We start from the raw sequence: 27933 nt of genomic DNA on the forward strand, positions 1-27933 counted from the left end.
AGTACTGAGAAGGTGTCCTTTGGCATGCTCCCAATGCCAGTGTCAGGCTTCATGCTTACTGGTACCCCACACCGTGCTAATAACAGCTTCATTATATTTTTTGGATACATGATACATGCAGGACTGAAGCAAGCAGGCAGACAATGTCTTCATAGCAATGCTGTCTGGCATTATTGGAGGCAATGTAGATGTATCTAAAGAAGTTCCAGATGCCAGCTGTAAAGAAATATCCATTCCCTGGGAGGCATTCTTCTCCCCTGATGAACATTCACTTTCTGAGGTGCAAAGCAAAACAGGCTGGATTTCTCATTAGGTAAAACTTGTAACACTTTGGGGTTCAGTGCTGCGTGTGTTTACCTGCTACAATCACTATGTCCCATTTTCCCACTTCTGTGTTGCAGTTTGGATAGGTGCCTTAAATAAACTAATATAAATAAATATTTCCCATCTCAGAGGCCCAAATGTGTGAGTGTGTGGATCTAGCTCTCAAGACAGAGTTATATATCTTCCCTCCTGACTTTAGGCCTCCTGATGACAAAATAATCCCCTCTACTTGCTCCCACTCTAATGCACAGGAGACTGTGATTAATAATGGCTAGGGACAGACATTGAAAAAGCCTGAGCCTGAATTGATTCAATCTTTGCAGGTTAGTCTAACCTGGCCAGATTGAACTGGTTTGTAACTGGACAGACATTCTCTCCAGACTGAGGCAATGCAGATACATGCCTGCAGTAGCTCAGGCTAGAAACCCTGGGAGTGCTAGAGCAGCCCTCCCTTCCATTGCACAGGGCTGAGCTGAGGGTGGGGTGTGGCCAGGCCAGGCCCAGGCAGGACACTCTTATTATTCCCTCCCCCACTCTCCTTCCCTGCAGCCCAGCAGGGAATGTTTATCACCCCTAACTTTGTGTTTATCAATCCATTAAGAAAACAAAGCCTCTCTCCATTAACTAATGGAGCTCTTCTTAACCAGCTCTTCTTAAACAGCTTTTACAAAGAAGGACATTAAGCTACCTGTTGATTAGCTCCAAAAAGCCTGTCTGCCTCTGTCATCTCTCACAGCACAGACTGTAGCCAGCATGTGGTCTGCTAGCTAACGCTGAGGTGTCTGCCTAAGGTAGAGGGGAGGGGGGAATAATCCCTGCTTAGCAGGGAGAAGCCAGGCAGATGCTCTGTGCCTGCAAGTCTCTGCTGGAGTTGCAGCCAGGGAGCAGAGGGGAGGGGCCAGCCCTACTGTGGAGCAGAGAGACCCGCCCAGCCCAGAGAGCATGTAGGGATGCTGGGGGTATCTGGCTTATCTTAAACCAACAAGGGATTTGGGACAGACATTGCATAAACTGGTTTGACCCAAATCAGTTAAATCTGATACTACATTCAACCAGGTTTATCTCAAACCAGTTCCAGCCATTTTCAAACTGGTTTATGTGCACTGAACATCTGTCCTGTTACAGGTTTAAACCAGTTTCTGATCACTTACACTGATTAATGTATAATGTCTGTCCCTAGCCCATGAAGCTCAGAGTCTACCTGCATGCTCGTGCTAGGGCCATGCTCTGGCTGTTCATTATGAGAGAGTTTGAGAGCAGTACTGGACAAGAGTGTGGTGGGGGGGTAGGTCTCAAAGCTGACTCAAGCCATTGAACCAGCTGGTTTCTGGCATCCTGACTGAGAATGTGTGGGTAGAGCTTATTCTGTTGGCAGTGGATCCAGGGAGGGAGACATGGTTTCAGTTACTCACTCTTGCACTTGGGACAGGTGGGGAGTAAAGTGGGGATGCTAAGCCTCATTTGTACATGTTGTTTTCTGGGATCCTGGGTCCTGGTATGAGAGAGAGCAACCTCTTTATTAATAAAATGTTTCCTTTGTTTCATGAATCCTTGGCAGCCCCAACCCAGAGGATTTGAAAGTCCTCATGGGCCAGAGGGACACTAGTGTAGTAGGCATTCTCAGGGGCATTTATGACCACACGGAGGCCCCTTTACATTGGCAGAATGGTGAAAAATGCCTTAGTGTCAGTGGTGGGGTTTAACCAGTGCCTTGACACATGATGCTTTACTTGAGATTAGAGCAAATTACTGCACATTGGCTGCATCTACACAAGCGGCTGACTGCACAGTTGTCACTGCACAGTCCTTTAGTATTTGCTTAACCAAGTGCTAAAAGACTGCACAGTAACCAGCATTACTCCACAGTCGCATCGCTGCAGTTATTTTTAGATGCTACTGTGCAGTAGCTTGTTACTACTGTGCAGTAGCATTGCCATCACGGTTCATGCCCAGTGATGCTACAATGAACTACAGGACAGTAGCTTGTTGCTACTGTGCCATAGTATCTCACGTAGATGTACCCAGTGTTACTGTCTACACTTGCAGATGCTTACTGTGCAGTGATTTGCTCTAATCATGCATAAACTTGCTACCTGTAAATACAAGTCATAAAGGGAATAATTACTGCACAGTACAGCATGTGTAGATGGTGACACTTACTGCACAGTCATTTCCTGGCCTCATGCTCCTTCCCAGCTCCCTGCCTCCTGGCCCTGTGCTACCTTTCCACCCCTGGGCTAACACCCAGGGGGAGCCTAGAACTCCCTCTGACTGTTGCAGAGGGCCAGTGCACGGATGGCAGGAACAGACAGCTGCCATGAATAGCAAATCTTCTCCCGCTTCCCTGCATGTGTAGACACTTACCTGGGGTGAGTTTACTCTAAAGTAAATTATTCTAGAGTAAACCTACCCCAGAGTATTTGCATGTGTAGATGTGCCCAGTGAGAATCCAGCCGCAGGGTCTCCTCAGTTTTTTGCCTGGGAGGTGGAGCATGACATATGTTGTTTGGGCCTGCCATACAGCAGTGGCCCTGGCTGCCCCACTGGTTTCTCCCCTACCTGTTTTGGGTGTGTGTGCATGGTATAGGCTGGGTTCCAGGTTACTGAGCATCTGCCTCTTCCCATGCTGGGGCACACCAACAGCTGCAGTCCAGCTCTGCTGGTTTGCAGCAGCTTCAAGGCCTTGAATTGTAACAACTTGAGGACATTTCATAAGCTGCTTTCATCGTACAAAAAGCACCTGCTCTAAGCAGCATGAAAGGTTCAACCCTTAACACCTTCCACCTTCCCTTTGACTTTAAGGTATAGCTTACAGTCCTCCTTCAATGCTGTTTCCAGCATCTGCTTTGCCTGATTTGTTGTACATAGTTCCTGTCTTTCACCCAGACACAAACTGTCTCTATTTCCACCTCACCACCACCCCTAGAAGATCTCTGACAGGGCAGAATGATTGCTTCCCTTCTACCTCCAGTTGACCTTTTAGGACAGCCTATATCATTTCCACCCCCATCACCAAAATGTGATCCCTTCTTCAGTGAAGAGATTTGCCACCCCGCCCATCCTTTCAGAAAGGACATAGTTCCCAAAGGAACTGACAGGAAATTCAGAAAAAAATAAAAAGCTTTACAACTCAAGTCCTTCCTTCCTCAGTCCTGGGGTTGAGACTTTCAAAACTTGTTCCTTCTGCATCCTGTTTTGTTGACCTGGGCATCTGTGCACATTTTGTCCTTGGCATCTTCAAGTGTCTTCGGGAGTTCTCTCTCTTGAAAACCAGGTGTTGTCATTATGCACTCCAGAGATGGTCTGACTGACTGAGGGATGGTCTGACTAACCTGAGCAGTCAATAGGGTGGCTATTGGTCTTGTTTTATACTGGACTATCCTGTTTTTAACCCCTTTGTCCCCTATCCTCATTGAGGACCAGACTGCAAAAAGTCCTGTTTTTCAGTTAATTGGTAGAAATATATGTCAATCACTTGTCTGTGTGATTCTATTGGCTGTGCCTAGCAGTCAGGTGGTGCACAGCCAGGAGGAGCAGGGTTCCCAGCCAGGAAGGAAGGTGGCCTTTTTGTGGTGGCCCCGCCCCTTGCTGCAGATTGGTGACAGGGCCTGGTGGCCCCACCCTGCTCTTTGGCTGAGGAGGTGGCAACCTCACCCCTTGCTGCTAATTGGCTGCCAGAATCTCCCCCTCACCAAAGGGATGCCCTATATTCTGGGGATGCATCAATGGCCACCCCAGCAGTCAGCCAAATGGTAACTTTGTAATTTACTCAGACTGTAGTACTGCAAACACTTCAGTGCGGGCTTAATATTACACAAGTTACACCAATTCCAACCCAGTGATTCACAAGCTATAAAGTTAAGCATGTGCTTACGGGTGTGTAGGTTTGGGGCCTTGGATTTTCAGAAGGATTTATGGAAGTTATGTGTGCCTTTAAAATATGCATTGTGGGTGGATTCTCCCTCACTGGTTCAAAGCTTGTAGGCAGTCATGGTTTCTACCTCTCTGGTCATTATCAATGTAATGTGGCCTTTCTTTAGATATGGCCCTTAGATGGTCATACACACCAGTTCACGGAAGTTTTGTGGGACTTCCTAAGCAGAGAGGCATGAAATCAACCCCTCCTACAGCTAGCTACCTTCCCTAAGAACCAGCAGTTTTTGCAAGCGTAGGAACATGCTGAAAGGCAGGTTGCATAATTGTGGGTAACCATTTGCTATTTAATAAAGACAGGAACAATCAGAAATGCCCTTGATGATTTCCCCAGAATTTACCTCACCCTTTTTACTGCTCTGAGAGCAACCCTGGCTTTGAACCTAGCTCTCCAATGGTAAAAGCTCATCTGAGCAGAATTAACCTGATACACTCTGGACAGCAAGTTGGTGTGGGTTAGCTGCTGGCTTCTACACAGACCCTAAATTAATTTATGTGGTCTCTTCCCATGGAAACTGCCAGAGCTGTCTGTCAGTCAGCTGCTCATCTGGCCCTTGCTTGTGTTAGCTCTGCCAGGCACAGCATCTACTTGTGAGGGTGCCTCAGCTTCGTGCCCTGGTTAGGGGGCTTGTGGTGCCGTGCTTCCAGCTGATGAAAGACAAGCTTTGTCCCCCTTCCTCCCCTCCCCCAAAATGCCCTCCAGAGCTACTTTCCCACAGGTGACTTTCACAGACCTGGGTGTCTGGCAGATGTAAGGAACTGCTCGGGACCTGTCAATGCCATGGTCCTGAAAGCATGGGAGAGCAAATAGGCACCTCTGCCTCTCCCACCACTCTTATATTTACTGATGTGACTGTAACTCCACCCCATTTACATGTTGTAGCTGAAGTTCATTATGGGCCTGGCTCCCTACTGATTGACTCACAGTGCTTTGCAAATTCTGGCTGGACAGGCAAGGTTCTTTGGTAGATGTGATATCTTTTATTCAGGTCAAGGAGGTTTTTCACAGACTTGTGAGCCAGGAATGCATATTAGGGTAGAATGATGCCAGTGTCATTCTGGCCTGACATAGGTATGAGTGAAAGGTGAATGGTGTTTTAAATTGCAGGTCCTCAGACTAGTTGTTCCAGGGGAAGATGCTGGGCTCTGTAAATTGGTGGCATAGAGAAGAGTGGGTACCCAGCACAGGAAAACCAGTCTAGGGAGAAGTGGTATGATGGTATCTGTGTCCTGCTAAGAGTGGCTGATCCAGAGATTGCATGTTTAATGGCCTGATGAGCGGAATCACCTGTGATGGGTGGTCTACTGGTCAGGATAGAGGTCCAGGGAGAGTGCGCTGAGGGCAGATGGCCTTGGATTGGGTGCCATGTGAACTGCATGTACTCACAAGAAAGATGCTCAGTTACAGATGCATCCATTTTTCTTCCCAGCCAAAAAATATCTTTAAAATAGAGGTAAAACTCAGAGAAGGTATCAGTAAGTTAAAGGTAAAGCATGTACAGGGTGTTGCAATTATCCCCAAATCAGAAAACTCGGACTTCAGATTACTTAAGGGAAATCTGAACTTGATAGCGTATAGAAGGAGGCGTACAATATGGACAGAGAACTATAACTCTTCCTGTAGTGACACCATACGATTACAGCTTGCTAGTATTTATGGTGTAATAATAGAGTACACAGATTTTTAATGACCCTTGAATATTTGCATATACTTTTTTCCCCCTTTCATGGCCTTAGTACAGGGTGATGCTGATTAGACCAGTTAAGGGAGGTAGCACAATATAATCCAAAGGACACTAGGTGCTGGTTTGAAACTATGCAATCCTGGTTTCTTTGCTCTGACACTAATCTACTGGGGGACCTTGAGCAATTCATTTCACTTCCTTGTGCTTCAGTCTACCTACCTGTAAAATGGGAATGTTAATACTGCCCTTGTGTGAAAAGCATTTTGAACTGTGGGAAATATTGTTGTGAGTGCTCTGGACTGAAAAAGGGAGTACTCAGGGTGGGTGGAATGAAAGCAGAGAGTGTTTGGGTGAGAAGCCTGGGAATACTGAGTCCTGGGCTAGATACTGAGGGAATACAGGCAGACATAGGTGGTAGGGGTGTACTAAGATATAGTAAGTGAGGGGTGAGCTAATTTGCTGAGCATGAAGGCATGAGGTTTCTGGGGGGGATAGGGGACTTAGGTTTGATGGACTTGCTGCTTACCTGTCCTATTGTGGTAGCTCTTGGCACAGTACTGATCCAGCCACAGCTTGCAAGAGCAGAGGGAGCTGAGATATGGCTCAGGGGGAAAAAAAATCTAATGGGAGTCAGGAGCTGTGATCTGCTTGTACTATTTGACCATGTGCTCTCCTGCAACCCTGAGGGGAAGGAGAAAGAAAATGGTGCTTGCATTCTTGAAGGTCAAATAAGAAAGGAAGTGTTTCAACCCTAGTCCCTCCCCTCCCTAAGCCTTCTCACCTCCCTTGGTCCCTGCTGCTTTACCCTTTTTGCTCCCCCGCCTCACTAGTGCAGTTGAAGGCATGCACACTGAAGGCAGGCACTTCCTACGCTTTGTCACCACTCACCCTGGTGCTGCAGACCTTTCCCAGCTAGAAACTCAGAATGGGCAGCCCTCCTTCCGCAGGTGCAGGCTATGCCATCTCCTCCCCCTCTTAACAGGTGTTCCCAGCACTCAGGGATGAGGCCAGGACAGGCATGTTGTTCACACGGTGTGTTAAACACCTGCCTTTATAGGCCAGCAACCTGGAGGGTGGCAGAAGAGGGAAGAAGCCACAGAGACCCGTGCCCAGAAAAGGGCACAGCAGGAAGAGGAGGTGAATGCCCAGCCTATCCTGGCCCCATTGTAGCTGTCTCCTCAGCCTCTGCCCGACTGCTGCAGGAGCGTGGCCACGTGCAGAAGAGGCTGCAAAGAGCAAATAGTTCCAAAATATGGCAGGTGTCCCCATCCCCCCCCACCCCAGCAGATAATCTCACCTCCCCCCTAGCCCTCCCCTCTTCACCCACTTCAGTTCAGCCCAGTTTGGGTGTCAATCAGGCTCGGCAGACAAGTCATAGAGAGGAGCAGAGCTGACAGGGACTTCCCGAGGTCGTCTCCTCCAGTGGCTCTCAACTTTTGTTGTACCAGGACCCATTTGTAAACAGTCCCGACCCCGTGCCCCTCGCTCCCGACCCAGTGTGCGGGGCTGAAACTCTGCCAGCCCTCAGGGGAAAAGCCGCAGCTTCCCATGGCTTTTCTCCTTTGAAGGAGGATCCGTTTTTAGAGTGCGTTGGCGACCCTTGCATATGTTCTTGCGACACTGGTCGAGGCACGTTGAGCTAGTCCAGCCCCTTGCCCGAGGCCGGATCACCCCTACCCCAGCCATCCCAGGAGAGGCCCCAGGGGGAGATGAGTCAAGGCCCTTGTGTCATTTCTCAGCAGTCATGTGGGGGCAGGGGCTGCCCCCACCTGAGGGAGAAGCTGTCTGTGAGGCCAGGGCGTGGATCCAGGCCAGGGCACGGTGGGGCAGCGGGTGTGGAGTAGCAGGGAGGGATGTCCCCGCACTGTGGGGCTCCTGCCTGCCTTAGCCCCGTGCCCCCCAAGCCCCAGGAGGCGCCTGGCAGCCGCACAACCGCCCCGGCCCTACACACACATACGCGCCTCCTCCCCCCACCCCACACACACCTCCTCCCCCTGCACCCCCAGCTCCCCCTCCCAGCAGCGCCCGCTGCCATTGGCTGGCCCGGCCCCGGAGGCGGGGCGAGCGGCTGTATGAAACAGCGGGCAGGGCTGGGAATTTGTCAGTGTAGCCCCGGTCCCGATCCGCGCCTGCCGCCCAGACGTGGAGAGAGCCTCCCCCGGCACGGACTATCCTGTGTGCCCCACTCCCTCGTCTCTTCGTGCGCGGAGCAGCGCGGGTCTGCGGCGCGGGAGCCAGAGGGGAGGGCGATCGCTGGGCTCTTGTTCTTCCCCCGACCCGAGGGGCTGATCGCTCATGGCTCGCGGCAAAGCCAAGGACGGCGATGGCAACTGGAAGAAATTCATCTGGAACTCGGAGAAGAAGGAGTTCCTGGGCCGCACGGGCGGCAGCTGGTGTAAGTGCGGCGGGCGGCGTGGAGCCGGCGGCACGTGCGGGAGCTCCCGGGCAAGGTCGTGCTGAAGGGCATGGCGGGCTCGGCGGGCGGAGAGGCAGGGCGAGCCACCGCCTTGAGGGGAGGGCGCGGGGGACACTCCCCTGGCGCTGGAGGGAGACGGGGCGGGGGGAGAAGGTGAAGGGTTAATAATGCATCACCGCTCAAGGTTAGTCAAGGTGACAGCGGCACACCAAGGGGATGGCGAGGCAGCAGGGCACCGGCTCGCTTGGATGCCCTGCTACTCCACTTAATGGTCCCCTCCCCCCCACGCACGCACTTTCTGGAGGAAGCACCTGAGCCGGCTGAGGAGGGAGCCGGTGCTGCCGGCTGGGGACAAGGGCTCGGGAATGAAGGAGCCCCTCGAAGCTGTCTCCTAGCAACTGGCTGGAACTTGAAGCCAGGCTGCCAGGCGCAGAAAAACGTGCGCCTCCAAGTGCTGGCTCCCCGGCGCCTGGTGCAGTTCTGCACCTGCCTCCCAGGCTCACCTGCAGGTGCATTGCAGTCTGCGCTGCGCTGCGCTGCCCGGGGGCACCCTGTCTGAAGGTCGCCGGCACCGCCATTCGGTCTGGCCTCCCCCGTCTCCTTCCTTCCGGCTGCTTGGATTCCCCCAGTTGCAAGGTCAGCCAGGTCTCGGCTCTTTTGGCTTTGGCCCAAGAAACACAGGCAGCTCCAGATCAGTCAAAAGAAACACTAAAGGCTATATCTATAGTCTGTTGTCTATATGATAGCTACTTAAATGGCTCCATAGACCACCTACCTTCCACTGGTGAAAGTTACCAGAAGGTATTACTTGATTATGCCACTCCTCCGATTACCCCCTCAAAAGGGACCTGGGGGCAGGCAGGGGGGACCTAGCATCAGGCTGGGGTGGAGATCATCCCACTCTTGCCTTAATAAACAGGGAGCACATCAGCATCTTGGAGCTGAGGGGGTAGACATGCTTGTCCTTGGGGAAAGGGCATGCTGCCCTTGGGCTCTGTTCTCGCTTTCCTGGGTTCCCACCAGCAAACCTGGGGTCTTCCTGTTAATTGTAGACTCCTAAGAAGGGAATCGCTTTGTTAGTGGTTGCTACCATTCCTCTTGGTTACATTTTTTTTTTTCTGTGATGGAAAAGGGACCTGAGAATTTTACCACGGCCTGCAAAGCTGGTGGCTCCTGTAGTGCAGTGAATAAGGAAATAGTTAGGCCAGCATGAAGTGATGACTAAAGGTTAAGACTATATATTTATTAGACGGGTACAAATACGATGAGGCCATATACATAAATTGTAAAAGCCTCTTAGCCAATATTAGGGTGCCTGCCAACTGCAGCTGGCCTATGTTGAATCTAGCCCCTGTTGATTTGACCGAATGAGGATGCCATGTCCAGAGTTGCCAGATCTAAAATGGACAGGCAGCAGGGTTATGGCTGGCTCATGCTGTGTGGCAGTGTGAAGTGAGAATTGGTGTATGAGTATGGAGGTGTATCTACTACTTATGTAACCTGAGACACCTTTTTTAAAAAGGATAAACTCCCTACCACAAAGTGCCCTAGTGAAATACCAAGGGCCAGATGCTGACTGGTGCAGTTCCACTGAAGTCAGTGGCACAACAGCATCCCCTATGAATCCAGCCCTGGTCTAAAAACCAACCTGTTGGCAAGTGCTTGTTTCTTACGGGAGTTCTTCAGCTCCGTCACTGGATTTCCTGGATAGCTTCCAATAGTTCAGTAGACACTGTGTACATTGTAAGTATATGAGTCTCAACAAACATCCTGTTTGGAGAAACTGGTCAAATATTCTGCCTCCTAGCACTGCCCTGTTGATGTAATGAAAATCAGAGGTGGACAGACAGTCAGAGGCAAGCAGACACTGCAGCATTCTTGTTTGGCTTATTACAAGAGCACCTCCTATGATCCTGCTCTGGAAAATGTTTCCAAATGTCTCTGATGTCACAGCCACTTGCCTAATGCCTTTTAACCCTGGGTGCCTTGTAACCCTGGGTGTGCTGAGATTTAGTGCTGCACAGTTGAATTCACAAGTTTTTCTTCCTCCTGCAGCAAGGAAGAAGTGTGTGTGGGTGGGTGGGGGATGGGATAGGACATAATTTTCTGCGTGATCCATGACCGTGTCAGTCTAGTCTTGCTGGTTGTCTGCCCCCTGACCCTGGTGCTGTCACTTTAATAGATTTACAATTAATAAAGCCAAGAATCAAGTTATTTTGTAGTGGTTGTGCTAGTCTGGTAGCTGTGCATGTTTTATGATGGGGAGGAGGAGCTTTTCTCTTCCCTCTTGGCAACCTCTGTTCTAACTTCAAAGCCTGCAGATGAGCCTTTGTTTTTACAGTTGCAATCAGATTAGTGCATTCTGAAGTCAAAAAGGACTTTTTTTGTCCCTTCAGATCATCTGTTATCTCTAGCACAGATTTCTTTGCTTTTGCTCCGTCCTGTTCCCTTCATTAGTATATAGTTGCTTGGCATGGGGCTGGCTTATCCTTCCTGTGAGCTGACTTGTGATGCCTAGTACAGCATGTTACTGTGCAGTTAATCACTTGAGATAATCTTTGTAAACTAGTAACTGATATCCAGATTCCCCAGTAGTGTTTGGTGCTTTCTGGTTTCTTCTAAGATGAGTTCAGACCCCCCCCTTTTTTTTTTTTCACAGCAAAAATTACTTAATCAGTCATTGTTGTGAAATTGACCATTTAATCTAGTCTAGTCTTAATATAAGCAGGATTTGTCCAATTACAGTAAATCTTGGTGGTTTTTGGGCATCTGGGGGAGCCAATATGAGGTCTAATATATTTGGGTTTTTATCTATTTTTCTCCTGTTCCTAGAAAATCTTCTTGATTAATAGGCATTGAGATGGAGAATCACAGCTCTAGGTGAATCTGAGATGCCTTGAAATCTTTTCAGGAGTGCTGTGGAGTGCCACCCCGTGTTACTACTGTTAGGTGTGCAAACATGATTCACAAGATTTAAACCTGGAGGTATCAAACAGGATCTATAGCATTAAAAACATTCTGACCTGCTATGGACTTCCTGAGTTCTTTGCAATAGAAGAATTGCTCTGTTGCATTTCTGTAGTCAAAAAAACAAGTGGAAACTAAGAGCTGGCATTTTCCAGGGGCGCCTTAAGTCTGAGGCGTGTCTTGAGTCTAAAGAGGTTGAGAACCACTGACCTAGAGTTTTGGGGTCAGCTCTGCTTGAGACTGGGACCGTTGGGGTGCTCACACAGGGAGAACTCCCAGTGGACTTCTGTAGGATTTGGACGGCTCGCTCCTTTAGTTCCTTTGAGGCACGTTGCCAGGAGACGGGCACACATAATAGATGTGTCCTTCACCACACTCGCTCTTGTTTTGCCCCACGTCAGCAGGGACTAGTGCTAGTGGGTCAGCCAGAAAGGGGGCTGAAAAACAAATAATGAACTTCAGATAGCTTTTAACTGAGAAATCTTTGACTTCTAATTTGTAAAATGTTAGGCCATTTGATTGCGATTAATTTTCCCACCCCCACTCCCTCCCCTGCATGTCACTGACAATGTTGTGATCCATGTATGTTTGTAGTGTGGGGCTTTCCTGTAGAAGTGGGAAAAGCTGGCTTTTTGGCCTAATCATGTGACTGCATTCAGGCCTTGACGATCCTTCTGTTCTCTCCTGCAGTTAAGATTCTTCTCTTCTACTTGATTTTCTACGGCTGCCTGGCAGGTATATTCATTGGGACCATTCAAGTCATGCTGCTCACCATCAGTGAATTTGAACCCAAATACCAGGATCGAGTGGCGCCCCCAGGTAATATGAGAGCAGGTTTACACACACATTGTGCAATCCTTTTCAAGCACAATAATTTAATTGCTCACTGGCAAGGTCAGGGTGGCCCTGTATTCCACTGCTGTAGCATGTGGCTTTTATAGGGGGTCTGGTGCCTTACCACAAATGCCTTCTGTGCCTTAAACAGTTGATGGGCATGTCCCCAGCCTCCTACACTAAAAGCGTTGTCTCTTGTTGACCTTCAGTGAAAATTGCGAGTGACCACACTTACAACAAAATGTCTTCTTTGGACATTCCTAAAACATGCCCTCAGGGAAGTCATTTCACTTTGGTGCCATGTTTTAAATCCATTTATAACATTTTGGGGAAGCATACTAACCTCATAGGATTGTATGAGCTTTACTTTTCCAAGGGTCTTGATTTATGGAGATACAGAAAATCCCTTGTACTTATTGGGGTTTAAATTAGACATGCGGGCAACTGGGAAGTCTGGGAGGGAAGGGAGCATGTATCCAATGTACAGCCTGTATCCTTTGGAAAATACAGCACCAGTTTAAAGAAAAAATGGTTACATATGTAATGTCTGTGACTAGTTTGTCTTAAGAAAGAGCATACAGAATGACTTGGCGATGCATCCTGTTCCTCTTTTTGTCCCAACCAGCAACTATTACGCTGTCTGATTCCTACTAAAAAGTCAGTGACGTATGTGTGTAGGAGTCTCACAACTGCAGCTTTCCCGCATTACAAATGACCTTGAGGGTGCCTAGCACTGGGGAATGGTAACAGTTTGTCTGTCTCCACTTGCTCAGTAAACAGTTCAGAAGCTTTTAATAACACTGGTATTTAAGTGACAATTGGGAAGCTCCTGGCATGTTGCCAGACAAGTCTGTTCCAGTACCCTACAGCATTGTGTGGGGTATAGGACATGTAGTACTTGCCTCGGACTAGCATGTCCTAACCAAACAAGGAATGTTACCCAGACAATATAATATTGTCTTCAAGCAAAAATGTTGCCCCCTGCCTTCCCCCAATATTCCCACCATAATCAAGTTATAAAGGATAAAACCTGGAACAAATATTGAAAAACTAATTTTTGTATTATTTTAGTGCTACTTATAGCTGTATTCTAGGCACTGAGGACAGTACTCTCTTTACTTCATGCTTGGCTTTGACAGCTGCACTAATGTGCCTATAATATGGCAGGAACACCCTTTAAAAAAGAGAGAGAATCCCCCCTTCCCATCCACACCCACCCTCTGACTTGATGGAGGGAATTTGAATGGCAGCTTCACAACTTCCCAAAATCAGTCTGTCACATTTTATTGAAACTTGAAATTTTTTAATAAAACTTATTGAAATTTTGTACTTATTGAAACTTATTGGTGTTTTCAGTATAATTTATTCTGAATTCTAACTCCAGATTAATTTTGAGCTGAAATTTTGCCTAAGACCTTTAACCTATAAAGCAGGTACTAGGCTTGCCTTGATGTTATCAGATGGTTGTGCAAAGGATCCCTTGAAACCAAACACCTTCCAATTTTTTGTTTTTTAAAGATGCAGCTTAAGTCTGTTACGGCTACTGAATAAAGGCTGAAGGCATTAATTCTTTGCAGACTTCATAGATGCCAACATGGCAAAATATAGCTACTAGAAAACATTACAATGGGCTGTTCTGTAAATGGGAGTTCTTCCCCAGGCATGAAGATTTTAGACTCAGAAAGCAAGGCAAATGCCACCACACATAACATCCAAAGCATTTAAACCCCCTCAGTGTCCTAGTGCTAAAGACTCTACACTGCAACCATGCTCCTTCTGGATTAGGAGGACTTCTCATGGAAAAAGTTGGCAGCTGCAATGCAGACAACAGACAGTGGGGGCACCCTACATGCCAAGGAGTGGGTGACTGTTCTTACCACCTGATGGCTGTCTCATCTCTTTGCTAGACTAGAAACAAAGGGTAGCACTGAACCCTTCCCCTCCTCATAGTGTGAGTTGACTTGGCACCAAATAGTTGTAATTTGGTCATGAATGCTCAACAGCTTGGGCACCAAGTCTGACTTACCACGAAGATGGAGGCAGGGCAGGAGAATGGGACCCTCTCCCTCCTTTTCAGAAGAAGGAAGTAGAGATCAGTAGAATATTTTGGGTTTTTTTCTAAACATTATTAATAATAATATTATTCTATGGTGCATCTTGAGTCTTTCTCTCCCTTCCTCCACTCTCTCCCCCAGTGAGTGGGATCACTCTAGATCACTGACAACAAAAATTACAGATCAATATTGTCCAGTGAAGGACATGGTAAGTCCAGTTTTTGAGGACTTGAGGGCAGTGGCTTAAATTGACTGGAAGTATCTGCTAAAGGCACCAGAAACGTGATTGGGAGCAGGACTGGGAAACCTGATTTCTCTTGAAGTTTCTGGCACTAACTGGATAATAACCCCCTGGGCAAGTTGCTTAAACCTTGTGTCTGTAACACGAGGGTGGGGCAGGGGGAAAGGAATTAAACTTGACTTTTCTGTTGAGCACTTTCAGATCTGTGGAGGAAAATACATTATAAACATCTGGATTTCATGACTGCTGTAGAAGTCATGCTGCAGTTTATTTGGTGATACTGACATGGGGACAATGGTTCAAGCCATAAAACTCCACTGTTGTAGTGAAATGCAATTCATATGCTAATTACTGCTTGAGTGCAGCACAACAGGAATGCTTGCTCGCTGGAGGGCAGTTTCAAGTCCTGCACCTTTCCATGAGACTTAATTGTCTAGGGCAGTGGGCTCCAAACTTTTTTGATCGCGCACCCCTATCATTAAAAAAATTTCGAGCACGCACCCCTAATATATGTATATTTATATAAATAGAAATGGAAGTTCTAATATTTTCTTCCCACACCCCAATGGATCGTCTTGCGCACACCCCACTCTGGAGACCACTGGTCTAGGGGGACCAAGAAGAAGTAATCAGCAGCATTTTATTGCCCTTTATTTCAGCTGCAGCAAACTCCACTTCCTATTAGAATTCCATGTGCATTGTATGCTTAACCCTTCCTATATATTGCATTCAGAGAGAGGATTTAATAGCTGTGACAAGTAGGAACACTGCAGTTTGAGATAGCAGAAATCATTTTCTATTGTGCTGGGGCTTTATCGCTTTGAATTTCTGGATACTCTCAACCTGGCTGCTTGCAGGGAAAAAGGAATGTTCCGCCTGTTGAAAGGGATGAGACACTGACTCAGAGAGGAGATTTTTCTCACCCTCAGAATTTAAAAGTGTTTCTTGCCCCTTGTTAAATGGTTTTTCGCCATGCCTATGTGAAGTGGTATAATGGAAATGCTTGTTCTGGTGCCTAGTCTCCGATTGGCTCATTTTGCTTAGATAGCAGCGCTGGAATGAAATGGAGGTCTGCCAGTGCCTTCTATAGTGGGCCTATGTGTATCCTAGGGAAGATTCTTTGTAGGAGGTGCAACATCTCCTGCTTCTTCTGCCTTTCAGTGCAAGGCCCAAGTTAGACAGAGAGGTTGCTTTGGTTGCCCAGGCAGATAGATTTCATTGCATTGGAGGAAATGAACTGTAAGGACTTCAGTGGTGATGCTGGTACCTGTCTGAGAGTGACTGCAAAGTTGGCTCCTGACTCTACTAGTTCATCCCTACTTAACATGGGATCCTTAAACCCTTGAACTTTTAGATATTAGCTTATATCTATATCTAAATAATACACACACACACACTCTTTAGGTCCAAATGATCTGACCTGGATACCCAAACCCCCAAATGCCTTCCTTTTTTAAAGGAGTTAGGCTCTTTATATCACAATTTTTCTAATAATTATTCTTCACTTATTTTCACTACTTGAGTTCACTATTCACCTATCTGATATTAACATTGCCTCCTAATAATGTAGTAGCCTACTGGTATGTAATTCTGAGATGCTACTCACCAGTCACAGAGGACAGTCTGTTTTCATAAGCCTTCTGGCACTATGGTACTCTGTTCCACTGTTCATTTTTAGTGAAATGGTCCTGACAGGAACTGGGATGTACAGCCAAGGAGACAAACTAATGGAGGGTGGAACTTCACTGGAATTTGTTGTCAGTTCTAAGTCTTCGTTTTGAAGAAGGCTTATCAAGAAATGGTTTCCTTACTGGCCAGCCAGTTTCTAACTGTTATTAATCCTTTTGTCCTTATAGCAAGCTCTGAGTGCCCCAGGTCGTTATGTTCAGTAAACATTGAGAATGGGAGTGACTGTTTCCTTTTCACTGTACTATATTCTTATAGGAAAGAGGTCAGCCTTCTGAGGTGTACTGTGTCCCCTTTGCCCTGTCAGTATTTGGCTTCCCATTTCCAGTAAGCATGCCACTTTGTTATATGGTGGCTCTTCAGAGCTGGGTTCATGGGCTGGGCTGCTGCTTCCTCAGTGAGAGCACTGAAAAATTGATTTTGGACGGGGAACTGTCAGAAATTAGGTGCACCTATACATGAGCAGCAAGGCTGCTGTGATGTGTTTGTAATTACAGCACATCAGAGCAGATGCGATTAATTGAGTCTGGTACTGGAGCATGGTAATTACCGTGCTTCAGACTCCAGTATCTCATGTATCAGTATCCCCATGCTTAAAAATTGTGATGGGAGCACTTTTTTTTTTTTTAAAACTAAAGCTAGTTTGAGCTTTAGTTAAGGAGCCCTTGCCCCCACTGATACACACTTGAATTAGAGAGGCTTGTGGAACCACCCTAATTAGCACCCCCCTGTCCCACCACTCCCAGACCATGCGTATAACTGCCCTAGCAGGCTGGAAAACAAAGAAGAGGGAAGTGCTTAGGCCTCAGTTGAGCTCAGTGCTTTTCTGCTTCCTCATTCCAATCTGTGCTGTCAGTAAGGAGGGAAGGGCTTTAATTTACATGAAGTAGCTCTTCAGTGTCCCCATGGAGATGCAAAGGGCATTATTCATATTGGAGAAATAAGACTAAGTGAGGCAAAATGGAGTCTTGGGCCCCAAGTCATGAGAGCATGCTAAGTGCAAGCCTGCTGTTAACTGCCTACTTATGGCCTATTGATTTTTCTCATGTGAACGTGCTTTGTTTCAAATGCGTACCAGTGTAAGGCTTGATTTTTTAGAATGAAAGTGGCCTTTAACTCTTTTTTGCTGGTATAATTTATTCACTGGTATTGGTACCTTTGGTTTTTTTTGTTTGGGGTTTTTTTGCTTTGCTTTTGCTCCTTGTTACACTGGCACTCTTTCTTTCTTTCTTTCTTTTTGCCCTGCACACAGCAGCCTGTAAAGGGGGAGGTGTTTGATGTGAGGTTTTGACTTCCTGAACAAAGGATGCCTGTACATGAGCTGGGAGGCTGTAACGACACGCTGTAATTCCAGCAAGTGCCATGCTCCAGTCAGCCTTTGCGTCTTGTATATCAGTGTCCCTGTGCTTCAAAATGGCAGTGGAGCTGTTTTATCCAAAATTCATTTGAGCTTTAGATAAAGTGCCCCCACTGTCATTTTAAAGCATGGGATGCTGATACATGAGACACTCTGGACACTTTAATTATACACCCCTTCCCAACCACCTCTGGAGCATGTGTAAAAATGACCCAAATGGATAGCCTGAACTGTCTTGTTTGATTTGTGACTTTAAGCATATACTTTTTAAGACAAGAAGGTTCTGCCATGCTTCATACCTTTTGAACTGCATTTTTACCAGAAGGGAAGTGCCTTTTAATAACTTTGCTAGCATTCATCTTTGAGCAGGGGGTTGGACTAGAGAACTGCCTGAGGTCCCTTCCAACCCCAAATTCCTATGATTCTAAGTATAAGGAAAACTTGGGAATGAGGGTTAAATCTACTTACTAAAACTGAACACAGTACTTTTAGCCATAAGGTCTTTTGTGACTCTTGCAGAGCTACGGGTTCTTAAAAAGCAAGAGAGTATTAGGAAAGATACTTGAAACAGTAACTCTTAATGTGGGGGTAAGAATGTCCTAGTAAAGAAGGTACCTTGTGTCTCAGCTTAGCCAGATTGGCTTTTGTTACAGTTTGTGCTGAAGAGAGATTTGAGAGAAGGCTAGAGCTGCTTCCTGGAATAAAACTTGACACCACAAGCTGCCGCCTGGGCTGCCCCCCTCACTATTTTTGTCTACTGGATATTGCTATAGGGACACAATGTAAATCTTTGTCCTAGGTTACAAATTCTGACCTGCAGGGCAAAGGCTGGGGCAGAGCCAGCTGAGGGAGGGCTGAAGCAGAAGTACTCCAGTGACTGCAGGCTTTGCAAAGCCATAAGCCCCCATGGGCTCAGGCCAGGTACTGAGCTGTGTTTAGTTTGCACTGGAAGAAGCATTTGGCGCTATCCCTGTCTGATCATTGACCAACTGAACAGGAGAGGCAACTAGAACAGGACTTGGACCCTATCCAGCACAGGATACAACAGAGGCAGCAGCAAAATTTGCATGAGCTCCAGTTCCCGTTATGTTGAACTCCAGCCCTTTAGTTATGCCTTGAGGCATTCAATTAAAATGTGACCTGAGAGCAAGTGTTGACTGTTTTGTCATGACAACGAAGGGACTTGTTTTCCCTTCATCTCTATGGGCAACTTCTCTCTAATTCCCTCTGCACCACAGGCAGCTGTGTCCTTCCTACCCACCTCCAGTCCTCCCCTTTGGAGCAATGAACAGAGCTAGATATGGAGTCCTGAGTTCTGGACTCCAAGGGTGAGTACTAGTCACTTTCCCCCAGGCATGGCATTTGCACTTAATTCGCTTGATACGATACCTCAGATCTGAGGCAATTGGCGGCAAGGATTAGCAACCACAGGGGTTTGGGAGCTCATTCTGGACATTGAGCTGAAGTTCTGATAAGGGGGGCAGTGTGTGTGTGTGTGTGTGTGCATGCGTGCACACTTCCACACAGCATGGAGGGGATTAGAACACAGTTTATGTGACTTGAACACTATACCAAAGCAATCTTTTTTGGCAAGTCCTGTGGAAGACTTAGGCTGGAAGTTCTGCCACTTAAAGCTTATGAACCTAGACTTCCAGAGAGCCTTCCCTGGTAGGGGCTGTATCCCCTTCCTCCTTTCACCATCTTTAATGAAGCCTGGAAGGGAAAAAAGCTTTGCACTTACTTCAAAGTAGATCTGTCAGGGTTGCTGCAGTTTGAAGATAGTAATGTGTGTCCCTTTATTCATGAAGGAGGATCATGCCAGGGGAGTGTGAATGTTGGCTACTGTTAGCTTTCTCCTTGCTCTGCCTCTTTTGGTTACATCCTCCTGAAGGCTGACCCAAAAATCTACATTGTGCATAACTTCTTGCTCCAGACCTTACAGCCTGCTTACAGAGCAGAAGCAGACTATTGGGGTTTGGTAGTGGCTTCAGGTACTGCTGGAGACGTGATAGCCTGTCCTTTCTGCTTGTTGGCACAGAAATCTTCTCATTGAGGGTGACTATAATAACCATACTTGAATTTTTGTTTCTGTGACCTGAAATTGAGACTTTCAAAGTATTTTGCATGCCTGAAAAAGGGGCCCCTCTTAATTTCAAGTTGAGTTATTCCCTGCCCCGCAAATCACTAGTCAGTATCAAGTCTCAGGTTTTGCTTCCCATATTCTTGGCTTCCTTCGTGGATTCTGGCTGGGTCCTTTTATATCTTGCAATGTTCAGTCTGCCCACATAAGGCATTTGATTTGCTGGACAAAATTAGCAACAAGGGGAGGAAAAATATTCCAAAGCACTTAATTGACATTTAAAATTCAGTGGCACTTGGGCTTCTTGGTGGGTCACGTAAGATAAAATGTTCCAAAAGCCCTTTGCTGTAAATTCATGAAGGCTATCCAGGTTCTCGGAGGCCTGGGCCTGAATCCATGTGGGCCACAGGCCCTCTCCCCCTCCCGCCAGGCTGCACAGTGTGGATTCTCCCACTGCACATCTGCAATGCTCCCCCAAGTACATGGACTCCTCTGTGCTCTGCCCAGGCTGCACGTCACATTGTTTCCCCAGCGTGCCCCATCCCTTACCTTGAGCTCCCACCACATGGCAGGTTGCACCTCCAGGTTTATGTAGAAGGATCCTGTGGCTATGACTTGAGCATTGCTCTGTGTGGTGGTATCAAGTGTTCTAGGCCACTATCAGAAGTGACTGTTGAGTTGTCTTGTATATTAACTGCAAATCTAAAGACATAAGTAAACTTCAGGGTGCTGTGTGTACAAACCTTGAAGTGTGAAATGTGAAACTAAAAAAATAATTCCTACTTCATGCAAGATTCATATTGTGGCCTTGAACCCATGCAACTTTGGAGTGTATTTAATATTGTTTTCTTCTCTTATCTTAGGATTGACCCAGATCCCACAAGTATTAAAGACAGAAATTTCCTTTTCTGCCTCTGATTCTAAAAGCTATGAGATGTATGTGAAAGACATCAACCAATTCCTACTTACATACAGTGATGAACAACAAATGGGAAATGTCGCATTTGAGGACTGCGGTGGTAAGTACCCTTGAAGATATGGAGTTCTGATTGTCTCCTTGGTGCTGAAGGATCTCTTGCTTAGTCTCTTAACCATCTGTCCAATGCTGGTCATGAGTTGCTGGTGATGCTGTACACTTAAACAGCATCCTCTCCATAGTCGTTAACAGCATGGTGGTAAACATTTGCTTCTGAAATGGATTCATAGTTTCTCATTACAGTAGTAGTTCTCATAGCAGAAAGACCAGGGTTGTGCCAGAGAGAGTGGAGCATCGGTGCCAAACTGAGAAGCTTATAGGTGGCACACCTGGTCTTGGCCTTACTTGCTTTCCATCCAAGGCAGTGGGAGACCTGCTGACTCCAAGGGGAGCAGAATCAGGAGCATGCTGGAAATCCTATCCTGTGCAATCATACTGGAATTAAGAGCTGTTGTCAGGGCAATGTCCCCATCATGGTGTCTAAATGCCCTTAAAATACTGTTCAGTTACTAGTTGAACTGCATCACCTTGTCTATGTGGCCTGATAGGAAACTGTTCAGAGCATTTCCTCTAGATGTTCATTAGCTCCTGCTGAGAGCTTTCCTCCTCCTTCCTTCTATGCTCTAGCAGGCCCACAGCAAAGGTGAGAGCTTGTCACCCAAAAAACCTCACTAAAACAGTGATGTGACCAGATCATTTTCCTTTATTGAGAGAGGTGGCAAACCTGGGTTTTGGCCCTAACCAGATCTGAGACTGGCTTTTTGTAAATATAGCTGGCATTAAACAATATAAAAAGCATCCCTTTAATGAACACTTGCCAGCTTATATTCTCTTCTGTGTCCAGCCAAAGTGTGATCTATGGCTGGGACTTGGTTGTAGGGTGATCTTAAAAGGCGGTGGTGTTGTTCTTGGGGTTTTTTTTAAGTATAATCACTCTGCTCTTGCTTCTCATATGCCCACTGCCATTCCTGCTCTTGTTCCTGCTTATGTGTGTATGTACACACCTTTTTTTTTTTTTTTCTTTCTTGCCCTGGTAGAGGTACCCTCTTCATACAAAGACAGAGGAGAATATAAGGCAAGTCAAGGTCGGAAGAACGTCTGCAAATTCAAACGCGACTGGCTGGGGAACTGCTCTGGAATACATGACCCCACCTACGGGTACAAGGATGGCAAGCCATGCCTCATTATCAAGCTCAACCGAGTTATGGGCTTCAAACCTAAGGCAAGTGCTGTGTATGTTTGTGTGTAGTAAGTTCTTCTTTCTAATATTAGGACTGGTGGTATGACTTGCTGATCTAGGAAAAACACTTAGAACTTGGCTCCAACGCCAGGGTTCTGCAGGGCGAGGGATGTGAAAAGTTCACGTGCTTGATCAAGAACTAACATAGCTTTACTAGCAGAACTCCTGGTGTGGATGTAGCTCTGCCAGTAAATCTGGTGTAGTCCAGAAGGGAGATGACTCTTGTCAATGGAGCTGTACCCACTCCAGGGAGCCTGGCTGCCTGAGTGCTGCTGCCATAGGTAAAACAGCAGCTATCTCATATTTCAGACTTAGCCACAGTCTTCCTGACTCTGCTTATTAATCTGCTGATGGTTTTTTTTGGTTTTTTTACATGTATACTTTGCGGGTTTCAATAATGTTATTAAACACTTTTTAAGGTCCTTCAAAAGCTTCTATGGAAGCGTTTTGTAAATTGCTAATGAGCCACAACAAGTTCCCATATTAATCGCTCTTCTAGGTAACTTCCTTGGTCCCACTGGAATCTGCTAATTGTATTGCTTTTATAATGTGTTAGCTCTTAAAGTGGCACAAGATTTGTCGCCTTCACATATACTGTCACACGACAATGGCTGTGCTATAAACAGACGTGGTTCTTACACCAATCTGTTCATCTGTCCCCCTTCTCCCTGCCAGCCCATGGCATGCCATATTTATTCCCTGTCAGTGGAACATGGCATTTCCAGAGCTGGTGGCATGAGACTGTGGAGGAAGAGAAGTTTCAGGCCAGCTCTATTGCTTGCATATTTCTTATATGGAGAAAGCTCTTAGGCCTGAAAAGTCCATGAGATCATCTCATGGTGCCCACATGCAGCATAGACAACTTGCTTTCACCTAGTTATTCCCACTTGGAGCCTAGCACTACTGAATTTCAGAGTAAGCATGTGATACTGAATGATGGAAAATGTGAGCCTTGGGTTCTGGGGGAGTGGCACGCATAAGATGAGGGTTTGCTGCCTAGGGGGAGGGCAAATGCAAATGATACAGAAAAGGCAGCCCAATGTCTGCATGTGGCATTCTGACAACCAGCAAAAAAGGGAAAGTTGGTGGTTGGTGAGCAACTTGTAAGGAAATACCCCCGGTTGGATTTTTTTTCTTGCCTGAGAAGGATTACCATAGACCAGTTTTAAGCCGTGGCTCCTCTGGTCTAGTACCAAAGATCCTCAGACTTGCCCAGAAATTAGGTACTTAGTCCTTTGAGTTTATTTAGGTGCCTCAAATGCATTTAGGTGTCTAACTCCCATCTTTCTGAGGAGACAAGGGTGACACAATCCTACTGTACTTAATCTGCTTGGTGAACACTATCAAGGATAGGAGGATGGCAGCTTGGAACCCACTTACTTTTCTCTCTCTCTTTCTCCCGCTCTGATTTGGGAGGGCCCTGTCAAGGTTCATCTTTCTTACTTTACCATGATTTGAGCATAGAGGACCACATGTACACATGCTGGTTCTTTCCTTTGTTGGAAGGGCCCAATATCTAATTTCAGGTCACTTTGCTCCAATGTTCTGGGCTAAGTGACTCTGGGGCAGTGGGTCTCACATACTGCCAGAGTAAGTACTGCTTTCTTGGGCACCTACTTGATGCTTTCTCTCCTCACCTCTATCTTGTACTGTCCCTACAGCAACTTTGGAAGTTGCTGATGGGGACAATTTAGCTGCCCTCTTGGACTACTAGCTACATCATCTTCCCAAGTGGTGTGGGTTTTCAGTTGGGACCTATGTCTTCATAACACTCCAACTTTGTAAGTCACTCCTCAGCATTACATTCCTGCTAGGAACAGCAGAACTTCCAAGGCACGTGGTACCAGTCAGTTGCACAGCTATTCCTAGTAGCAGCAGTAGCTTGCTTACCTCTAAACATTTCCTCAGACCAATTTGGGAAATTCCATCCCAGCTCTTTTACCCTGTTGCTGGGGCTTAGCACTACTAGTCACCACTTCCATTGGGAACTCTCTAGTTGTAATCTAGTGTGCTCTGTACAAATAAAAAGTAAAGCCAGCTGTGGGGGGTCTCTGTGCAACTTGACCCTTTAGGTGAGAGCTGTGCATGCTTTTCAAAGGTGCTGTCTTGTCCTTGTGCCATAACAAGCATCACTGAGGGGCATGTGATGTCTCATCACTTTCTCTTTTGAAAATTGCAGTAAGATTTTCCTTCCATCCTTCTATATGCCCTGCATTAGTACTAAATGGTCCATCTCTCAAAAGGACCCAGTGGCCACATCTAGATGAGTGCCACAGACCTGTCTGCAGTGTGGCATACTGCACATTCAGGCATTCTCCATGCTACCTTGCAGCTCGGGGGAAGTGGGGAGGGGTTGACTCTGAGAGGTCCCAGGGTCACAAAAACCCACATGGGGAAAAACAGTGGGGTGGTGCACGTGGCAGCAGTGTGCACAAACCAAACCGCAGCCTAGCCAGCCAGAGCCACAGTCTGGCAACGGACCAGGCTCCCAGCTGCAGGAGCACCATGGCTGCAGCTTCCCCAGCCCCTAGGACCCTAGGTAAAGCTGCTGGCAGCCTTCCCTACCCCACCCAGGATAACCTGCCATGTGCCACAGCATGCATGGCACAGGCATTGCCTGGGGACAAGTAGCAGTGGCACAAGGTCTGCTGCTGCTACTTATCCCTAGGCAACCAAACATCCATGCTCATCTGCACGTGGCCAGTTTGTGTAACTTTACTGAATCTGCCACGGTAGGCTGCTGAAGGTGATTTGCAGGCTTTATCCCCTCAGACAGGTTCCTAACGCTCAGAGAAAGCCTTTGTCTCTCAGTCAGTAAGACTTAAGCATCAATTTCTTTTTGAGGATCTAGGTCTTAAAGGTTTCTGTGGTGTAGACACAACTGGGCTCACCTGCATTCCACTAGCAATTAGACTGTGCTGATTCACAGGCCTGTTTACATCTCAAACGATGATGACATGTAGTGATGCCCTGAAAATTGCTACTGATGCAGTGCTTCAAAACTGTGACCTAGAAAGAAATCTGGGTCAGCCTGGCAAGTTAGCTTGTATCTCACACTGAGCTTTACAGCCAGTGTGAAATTGAACCTGTGCGAGCTAGTCTTGAACCTCAGGAAGATGGGGTGTGTTGGGAAGTGGGATATAGGGATTCTGGGAACAGTCTTAAATGTGTAACATTTCCCTGGTTTGGCCTTCTCTTTTAGCCTCCACAAAACAGCTCCCTCCCTGAAGACCTTGTAGGAAAATTCCATGAGAATATCATTCCTATCCACTGTGCTGGCAAGGTAAGTGGGGAAATGCTACAGAGTAGGGAAAGGCTGTTTAGGTCTCTTGTGTTAAATTTTGGACAGGCAAACAGTTGCTTCCTCTTATGAGAATCCAATATCTTTCAAAATGTGGAGTGGAAATATCAAATGTTGGTTCTCATCAGTCCATTGCAAAGGGCAGACTAAGTCAAATTCATGATATGCACCATCCTAATTTGGTTTTGCATTGTGACAGATTCACAAGGTTCAAAGCTATGCTCTGGGGGTGGAGGAAATTCTGAATTTGTACTGTTTATTCTAGGCATGGACAGAATTTATGTTTGCCTCATTCCTGAAACATGAGCCAGCTCTAATTGTCCACTCAATTATTTGCCTTTCTGCTGGCAAACAGGTCCAGTCCTTTATACTGGGAATATCTTCCCATTAGGAACTGGATTGAGGCAACCAGCTCAGACACTGACCAAAGGAATGGTGACTGAAAATGATTGCTGACCTAATCTGCTTGGAGAAGGATGAACTGGAAACTAAAGGCATCCTCTCAAGCTCTTCAGCCAGCTAGTTCTCAAAAGTAGAGGCTTGGCTGCAATATCTGTTCCTAAACATATGGAGCTGTTCACACAAGCAATGTGTGGAGACCTGACTGAGTGGCAAAAAGTTCACTTTCTGAAATATTTCCAGCTCTTATTAAGAAATAGCATGTTTCTTGTCAACTTTTCTAAGATATTTTAAAGACCCAAGGAAGGATACTATAACACTTGAAAGCATATCTGAATCTTTTCAAGCCATGTAGTTGGTTCAGTAAAAGATACCACTCACAAACTTGTCTTGCATATTAAAATCCCAGACCTTTCTTGTGCGTAAAACTGATGCAAGTGGTCAGGGTGGAGCAGTGTGGATTGTACCACAACTACTCAATGGTACAAGATGACAACAGAACTGCTGAAATTGTAGAGAAGTACTTCTTAAAAAGGAAAAAAAAAAAAAAGTAATCCTGATGTCAGAGATGTTTTCCCAAACAAATTCTACTTTTTTTTTTCCCAATTTATCTAGACCTATTCACTATCCCTTAGGATATGAAAATATTCAGTGCAATATCCAGAATGCAGACTGCATTCAAGGGCTGAACAAAATTCAGTTGCTCAAAGATCAGTGGTTGGATATAGTGCTGGAATTTGCTTGCAAAATGGTGTTTTACTTATTTTTTCCTTCCTCCCCCTTTCTTTAGAAAGAAGAAGATGTGTCTAAACTAGGCACGGTAGAATATTACGGGCTGGGGGGATTGCCTGGCTTTCCTCTACAATATTACCCATACTATGGCAAGAAACTCCAGCCAGATTATCGCCAGCCCCTGGTGGCAGTGCAGTTCACTAACCTGACCTTTGACACAGAAGTCCGCATAGAGTGCAAGGCCTATGGTGAGAACATTCAATATAGTGACAAGGACCGTTTCCAGGGACGCTTCGATGTTAAATTTGACATAAAGAGCAGCTGATCATAAGCACCATTTTTCTTTCCCATCCTCCTAGCCATTTAAAAGTTTAAAATAAACAAAACAAAAAAACCTACTAGTCTTGAACAAACTGTCATACGTATGGGACCTACACGTAATCTATATGCTTTACACTAGCTTTCTGCATTTACTAGGTTAGAATGTAAACTTAAAGTGTAGCAATAGCGACAGGAATATTTAAATATTTATTCTACTGTAAATGATAAAAGAAAACAATTGAGCCTTGGGACATGCCCATTTTTACTGTAAATTATGATTCCATAACTGACTTGTAGTAAGCAGTGTTTCTGGCTCCTAAGTATTGCTGCCTAGTGTATTTTATTTAGTGTACAGTACTATAGGTGCATACTCTGGTCACTTTTTTTTCCAAGCCATGTATTGTATCTGTTTTCTACTTTTCTGTGAGCAAAAATGTTGGTGTCCAAGGTGTAAATACTCCATGGGACTAGAACTGGCATGATACTCTAATTTTTTTTCCCCTCTTAAACATAAAGGCCCACCTGTGAGACTATTTAACAGCACTCCATAGAGCCTTCTTATTTTCCTGTAGTGTTAGGGTATTCTTATTTGGAGGGGTGGCAGGGAGAACTAACTTAAGTAAAGCTAAAAGAAAACTAGGTGATTGTATACTGTGCTTTGTAGCGAATGCTGTCTCTTTCCACCTTTTCTCCTCATCTTCCAGTATGTTGTGTGTGAGACCTGGGTCAGGCTATCACTCATCAGTGGTAGGAAAAAACTATTTTGCTTTTGTGTGTATTCTCTCTCTTTCTCTCCCCTCCTCCCCCAAGGCATCACACAGTGTGGTGCTAATGTCTTTATTGAATGTTTTAACCATTTTCATGGTGGAAGAATTTTATATTTATGCAGTTGTACAATTTTATTTTTTTCTGCAAGAAAGTGTAATGTATGAAATAAACCAAAGTCACATGTGTGAAAATAAATCTTTATTTTAAACTTTATAAAAGCAATGCAGTACCCCACAGAATGGTGTTAAATGTTGTCTAAAGTGCAAGCCTCTATGTTCTAACATTATGTAATAATAGCCAGGAGTACAGTGCTCTTGTTGATCTTGTATTTCAGTCAGGTTAAAACATTGGAGAAATAAATGAATGAACACACACACACACACACACATCTCTTTGTGGCTTTTTTTCCTCTTCGGGAAATGAAACCATAGCCGTTTGTCCATGTTCTGCTGTTTTATTTTAATTGTCAAGAATCTTGAAAAAATACTGAACCTGTTTAAAAAGAAAATTTTAGTCAGTTAACTTCACCAAGGCTGTGCTTGGAAAAGATTTAGATGGTGCTATTCTTTGTCTAGATAAAATGTAAAGTCAAGAATGTTCCCTTGGATCCCAGGATGTT

General features: G+C 46.0%; 2 protein-coding genes across 4 annotated transcripts in view; one reads left to right on the plus strand and one right to left on the minus strand.

Annotated features, from left to right (window-relative positions):
- The first annotated feature begins 8029 nt into the window (after positions 1-8029).
- On the plus strand, positions 8030-27702 carry ATP1B1 (ATPase Na+/K+ transporting subunit beta 1). The gene is made up of 6 exons (XM_090056259.1): positions 8030-8337; positions 12016-12144; positions 20441-20596; positions 21591-21775; positions 24996-25076; positions 26284-27702. The coding sequence occupies exons 1-6, from the start codon at positions 8238-8240 to the stop codon at positions 26548-26550; spliced, it is 918 nt and encodes a 305-aa protein (XP_089912385.1). The 5' UTR covers positions 8030-8237; the 3' UTR covers positions 26551-27702.
- NME7 (NME/NM23 family member 7) overlaps positions 27668-27933 on the minus strand; it is a 151159-nt gene continuing 150893 nt past the window's right edge. For all 3 annotated transcript variants that reach the window (XM_090056239.1, XM_090056230.1, XM_090056248.1), the window contains one exon: positions 27668-27806. In XM_090056239.1, coding sequence (XP_089912365.1) covers positions 27774-27806 — 33 coding nt within the window. In that variant the 3' untranslated portion in view covers positions 27668-27773. The remainder of the gene's footprint in view (positions 27807-27933) is intronic.

This window comes from Crocodylus siamensis, chromosome 1, assembly GCF_052110815.1.
Source record: "Crocodylus siamensis isolate JL-2025a chromosome 1, ASM5211081v1, whole genome shotgun sequence".
NCBI classification, from domain to species: Eukaryota; Metazoa; Chordata; order Crocodylia; family Crocodylidae; genus Crocodylus; species Crocodylus siamensis.

Coding starts and splice junctions, on each gene's coding strand:
- ATP1B1 (XM_090056259.1), top strand. CDS start 8,238: ATGGCTCGCGGCAAAGCCAAGGACGGCGATGGCAACTGGAAGAAATTC. Junction 20,597..21,590: donor CGCATTTGAGGACTGCGGTG/GTAAGTACCCTT, acceptor TTGCCCTGGTAG/AGGTACCCTCTTCATACAAA. Junction 21,776..24,995: donor TTATGGGCTTCAAACCTAAG/GCAAGTGCTGTG, acceptor CTTCTCTTTTAG/CCTCCACAAAACAGCTCCCT.